This window comes from Zophobas morio, unplaced genomic scaffold (assembly GCF_036711695.1).
Source record: "Zophobas morio isolate AGI-343-1 ecotype UQ-CSIRO unplaced genomic scaffold, CSIRO_AGI_Zmor_V1 ptg000031l, whole genome shotgun sequence".
In the NCBI taxonomy this organism is placed as follows: Eukaryota; Metazoa; Arthropoda; class Insecta; order Coleoptera; family Tenebrionidae; genus Zophobas; species Zophobas morio.
Genome location: NW_026972136.1, coordinates 3,507,202 through 3,512,967, shown reverse-complemented (window position 1 = coordinate 3,512,967; position 5,766 = coordinate 3,507,202). Strand labels below are relative to the sequence as shown.

At 34.7% G+C, this 5,766-nt stretch overlaps 1 protein-coding gene across 1 annotated transcript; it reads left to right on the top strand.

The window, feature by feature from the left end:
- Nucleotides 1-2,775: 2,775 nt before the first annotated feature.
- On the top strand, nt 2,776-4,056 carry LOC135139446 (uncharacterized). Its single transcript, XM_064069684.1, has 5 exons — nt 2,776-2,918; nt 3,077-3,282; nt 3,328-3,463; nt 3,525-3,646; nt 3,699-4,056. Exons 1-5 carry the CDS (start codon nt 2,870-2,872, stop codon nt 4,035-4,037), a joined length of 852 nt encoding a protein of 283 aa, XP_063925754.1. The 5' UTR covers nt 2,776-2,869; the 3' UTR covers nt 4,038-4,056.
- The last annotated feature ends 1,710 nt before the right edge of the window (nt 4,057-5,766 follow it).

Sequence of the window (5,766 nt, the reverse complement as noted above, 5' to 3'; positions counted from 1 at the left end):
ACGAGGCCGAATATAACTTCCGGAGTTCGAAATCTATAAGAAAATATCTTTAGGTAATTTTCGAAAGTGGTCGAAGAAAGGTCGAAATTTTAATAAGTTAGTATTGAAAAATTAACCTTTTGAAAAAGTTGTCTGAAAATCCAAAAAAATCCTGGGATATGGATCTCAACGTCCTAATTGGAAGCGTGTTTATATGGTCCAAGAACAAAATTGTCGAAATATTCGGTTTGAAACTCAAGTTTTTAAAAGTACTAAAATTTGACGTATTTTGAGTGATTTTTTGAAAACTATAAATTCAAAATAACTCCTGGAGGTCGAAATCTGCCAAAAAAACTCCATTGGTAATTTTACAAGTTGTTTAAAAAACGACTAAAATTTCAAAAGGGTGCTATTGAAAAATTGAGCTTTTTGAATACTTGTCAAAAAAAACTTTCAATCAACGATTGTGGAAAAATGCTAGGAGTTTTCGAAGAAATGATGGCGAAAGTCAGTTCTAGAGGTCGAAATCTATGAAAAAATCTTTTTAGATAATTTTTGAAGGTGGTTGTCGGAAAAAGGTGGAAATTTTCAAAAGATTATTGAAAAATTAAACTTCTAAAAAAGTTGCCTAAAATCCACTCAAATTACGGAATTTCGACGTACGGTCTCGAAAAATATGGCGTGTTTATTGTCTGGGAAAAAAAATTTCGAAATATTCGGTTTGAACCCGAAATTTTTAAAAATCCTGAAATTTGACATATATATTTTCAGCGATTCTGGACTTTGTGAAGGTCAAACTCTGCAAATAAATCTCCTTGGGTAATTTTCTAAGGGTGGAAAATTTCATAAATTAGTACTGAAAAATTGAGCTTTTTCAATACTTGCCTAAAAATCAACAAAAAAATTCTGAGAATTAATAATAATAATAATAATAATAATAAATTTATTGAGTACCATGAATAAAAAAAAAAAATACAAGTAAACGAAAATAAATAAATAATGCATAATACTCAAAAGGGAAAAAAAACAGATTCAGTATTACTGATTTACAATCTGTCCCTATGTTGAAAAGAAATGGAAATGAGATATGAAATACAAGTTGTAAATATGAAAGAGGAACATAATTTTTTATAGATAGTATTAAAGGTACAGAATTTAAAAAAGATTTAAATTTAATTTTAATTTTATTTCTGCTTGCTCAGCCAATAAGAGATCCTTTACAGATTTGATGATGTAATGGTTATTTCAGTTGGAATAATGACGTAAAACGTTATTTATGACATATGCAGCTAAATATGAAAATGACGATTTATATGAACTCAAAGAATGAGAAGGTATGTCAACAGTCAGATCTATTTGTCGCAGGTTTCTGTCATGTACAAAACTACGAATTGAAATTTTATTTTGCAGATAGTGAGGCTCATTATGAAGTCGGATTTTTGTTATGAGTTTGATAAAGTGATGAAAACGTCTTTCATGCATTTTCATCCAGCCTAAATTCCGTACAAAAGGTGTAATGTGGGTGTCACGTGGAATAGAATAAATATATCTCACACAAAAGTTTTGAATCTTTTGCAAACGATATTTGTCCACACAAGATAGACAGGGACCATATACTATGTCAGCATAGTTTAAATGTGAAAGTATCAAGGCATCAGTCAACAGGCGTTTGGAGCGAATGTCTAAAAGGTTCTTATAAGGGGAAATTAGATCTCAATGTCAAATTCTTCTCAAAATTGTAAAAATTGTCTTATTTCACTGAGCGATTCTGGAAAAATGTTGGCGAGAGTTATTTTTAGAGTTCGAAATTTATGAAAAAATCTTTTTAGGTAATTTTCGAAGCTAGTTGTCGAAAAATGTAGAAATTTCCAAAAGAGTAATCAAAAATTAAGCTTCTGAAAAATTATGGAATTTCGACGTAGGAATGCAAAAAATATCGCGTGTTTATGGTCTGGGAACAAAATTTTTGAAATATTCGGTTTGAAACCGAAATTTTTAAAAATCCTGAAATTTGACGTATAATCTTTTGAGCGATTTTGGATAAATATTAGAAGATTTTAGAGAAATGAAGTCGAAAGTAATTTTCGAAGATGTCTAAAAATTAAAAAAAAAAAACTGGGCCCTAGATCTTTACGTACTGATTCGAAAAATACGGCGTCGAATCAAATTTTCGAAATATCCAGTTTGGAACTGAAATTTTTAAAAATGCTTAAATTTGACATATTTTGAAAGCGTCTGAAAAAATGTTAGAAGATTTTGAAGAAATGAACTTGAAAGGACTTTCTGAACGTCGAACTCTACAGAAAAAAAATCGCCTTGTGTAATTTTCCAAGTTGGTGAAAAAGGGAGCTTTAGGAAAATCTAACCAAAAATCCACAGAAAATTCTGAGATTTAGATATCGACGTTCTGATTCGACAAATAGAAGAATTTTCTGGTCGCCAAACATATTTTTAGAGATATTCGGATTGAAAGTCAATTTTTTTCAAAATTAGAAAAAAAAATAGGTGAAGCAGTTCTAAGGGCAACTTTTCAATAAATATTAAATATTTTTCATCAAAAAAATCAGTCTCTATCCAAAATTTAAAAAAATGCATAGTTTTTGACGAAAACTAAAAAAAATAGCTGTAGAAACTGGGGTAAAGAGAGAGGAAATGACGTCATCTTGTACTTAAACGGAATAAAGAAACATAAATAAATAAACCCAGACATTCAAAATGTTCTCAGCTACCTCATTATCTAACATCCTTGGTACCAGGATTACCGTGTAGCAACTATTCTATGTATCACAGACCTCCCGCCTTCAGTAGCCTCCCATCCTTTAATGTTTAGTGTGTGTTTGCTCATCCCAGTGAACACGTCAACACATGTCAAACCTAATTCTTCCAGACGATGTACACCCCACAAACGTTAATCCTAGCTGCCACCCTTCTAATAACCGGTTAGTACCTCGCATCAAACTCATTTACCATTTTGTTAATACAATTTTACTTACTTAGTTACTTAACAAGCAACTTCCTTCCATTAAACTGACTCGCTCATAAATATTAAGCGTCTCTTAATATTAAATAACACAAAACATACAGTGGTGATTTCTAGCTGATTGTGCCACCCCAAATGTGTCTCTAGTAGTCCCCCCAGCTGTCAAAATTTCGGACACGGCGACCCTTGATTGCAAATTAGAGCCATTTAAGGGAACTCTCCACGAAGTTAAATGGTTCAAGGACGGTACCATAATCTTCCAGTACAAACCTGCAGAAGTACCACCCGGACAATCTTTTAATGTACCTGGAATTAATTTAGATGTAAGTGATACTATAGTAATCGTAATCACTAACGAACAATTTTAGCTCGACAAGTCTAACTCTTCTCGAATTGTCCTTTCGAACGTGTGCCCGAACGCTAGTGGTCTTTATGGGTGCGAAATTTCCACAAAAGAACCTTTTTTTCGTTCGACGTTACACACGGCTTTCATGTTTGTGGTTGGTGAGGATAAATTAATAAATTAGAGTAGGTACTTGTGACTTAATTGAAACGCGTTGTTTAGATGTTCCTGAAGAACCCCCCACAGTGAAATACAGACAAGTGAATGCTAATATTCGGGCTGAGTGTGCGTCACCACCTTCTAATCCCCCGATTAACATTACGTGGGTGGTCAACGAAGGAAAGGTGGTGTAGAAAAAATTTTGTCACTATTAGTGAGTAAAGTAGGATTTTTTAGACCTATCGAGGCAGCGACACACACATTTCAACACACATAAATGCAACCAGGAACCACCCACAGGTCACTTTGTCCATACTAGAGCTATTTTACCGAGACGCTTATAAATACGGAATGGCTCATGTACGGTGTGTTGCAAAATTATTCGACTTGTATCACAAAGAAGCCGAGTTTGTTGCTTTTGATGTTGAAACGTTTACCCTACCTGGACAAAAAAAACTAGTGGTTTATCCGGCGTCTAAAGAACCTGTACCACTGGAAAAGCACTTTGTGATCTATTTTTTGCTGGTGGTGGTTGTAGTGGGGGCTTTGTATGGCTACGTGTGGTACAAGTCCTAAATAAAGCACTAAGAAAATACATTTTCTGTTCACTTGGTGATAAAACCGCAAACCTCTGGTTTTGTCTTCGCCATTTCCCCTCATCGTTTACCAACAGTGTCAAGTTTCCCAGACTTCATCTAACCTTAATTAATTAATAAAAGTGGAGCCTAGATGAAAATTCAAGCTCAAATATTGATGTGGAGGCAATCCAGATGATGGAATTGTCTAGATTTTGATTGATGCCAGACCGAGTGGTCATCAATCGATTTTTCAGCGTGACGTCTAGCTTTCAGCTGAAAATTCTGCCCTAAATCAATAAGCATCGCCATTAGTGCAACTATTAATAAAGGTTTATTTGGAAGCGATTGGCGCTTATTTACTCTTCAAGTGCCGTAAACTCAACATTAACCGCCATTTCAACAAACAGTGCAATTTTTCGTTAACCAGAATCCGAGTCTATAACAAGCGCTGTAACGACTGTCACTTCCTCTTTTATTGTTGTTGCCAACATAACTTACGAAGTCTCTAGACTGCCCCCTGGCGGCTTTATGCTCTCGTTGAATACTTTATTTCCAGTCGGATGAAAAATTTATTACAGATATAAAAGTTTCACTGGAAAAGTCTGCACTTTACACTATAGTGTGGCTTCAGCATTTGTGCAAACGGTTAATAGCTTTAATGGGAGGTCAGACTGTATTGATTTGGGTGGAAATTGAATTGGTATGCATTTTGGCAAAGCTGAATTGCAACTTAAAATCTTTTCAGTGTTCGATTTAAATTTCCTAATGGATTTTAAAATTATATATAGTCACTGGCGGACTTTGTAAAGAGCGCCGGCCACAATTTGGGTCCTTGAATCCGCCACAGTCGATAATTAATCCGTCCACCAAGCCCTAAAACATCGATTTCTCCTCGTTATCCTTGAGGTATGAAACGATAACCGCGTGCTATTTCCGGTCGGTTCAGACGTCACATAACGAAGCATAGAATAACTAACGAGATAACAAACAAATTTTTCCTTGAGATCGAGGAAAACACCGAAGGGCGAGAATGTGTAAAGATAAACGTTTCCATTTGAAGTTCGTTATTTTCGTATGCGGCAATTTCGGAACTACATGGAGCGATGGCGATATTTGTTGGAAGCGGAACTCTATCAGACTTTATCGAAAAATGTATTGTAGAGAAATTTCATGTAGAGTGTAAAGTGTGACGATAAGAGTAAGACGGCTATAAATATGTAAGATTGTATCTACACAGAACGAATTTGTGCTCTAAATTGGAACTGGAGGACGTTTTGCTCAAAATCTTTGTAAATACACATATTGTGCATTGAGTAACCTTTCATATTATATAAAAATCTGATCGCAACAAGCAGCGAAATCGAGCAGAACCGTCCGTTTTAATTAGACCATGTTCTGTATAAATCCGTGATTAAAAAAGCGCCCTATATTGAATTTTTTCAGATTTTAATTAAAGCAGACTCTTGCTTGAAAATTAGGGAAATTCGAACGCAACTCGAGCAATCATCGAGCGAAATTATATATTCTTTGATTGCGTTTAATAAGACTTTTTCTAATTGCGCCTCTCACGACACAACCATCTAACCAGATTAAAAGTCTATAATTTATAAAAGAGCGGTTCGAAACAAAACTAATTAAGACTCTCATCAGACGTCGGAGTTGAATTTTGTAAAATACGCGAAAACTCGAAGGGAAGTGCTTAAACAGGTTTCCCCCTCGGACAGATT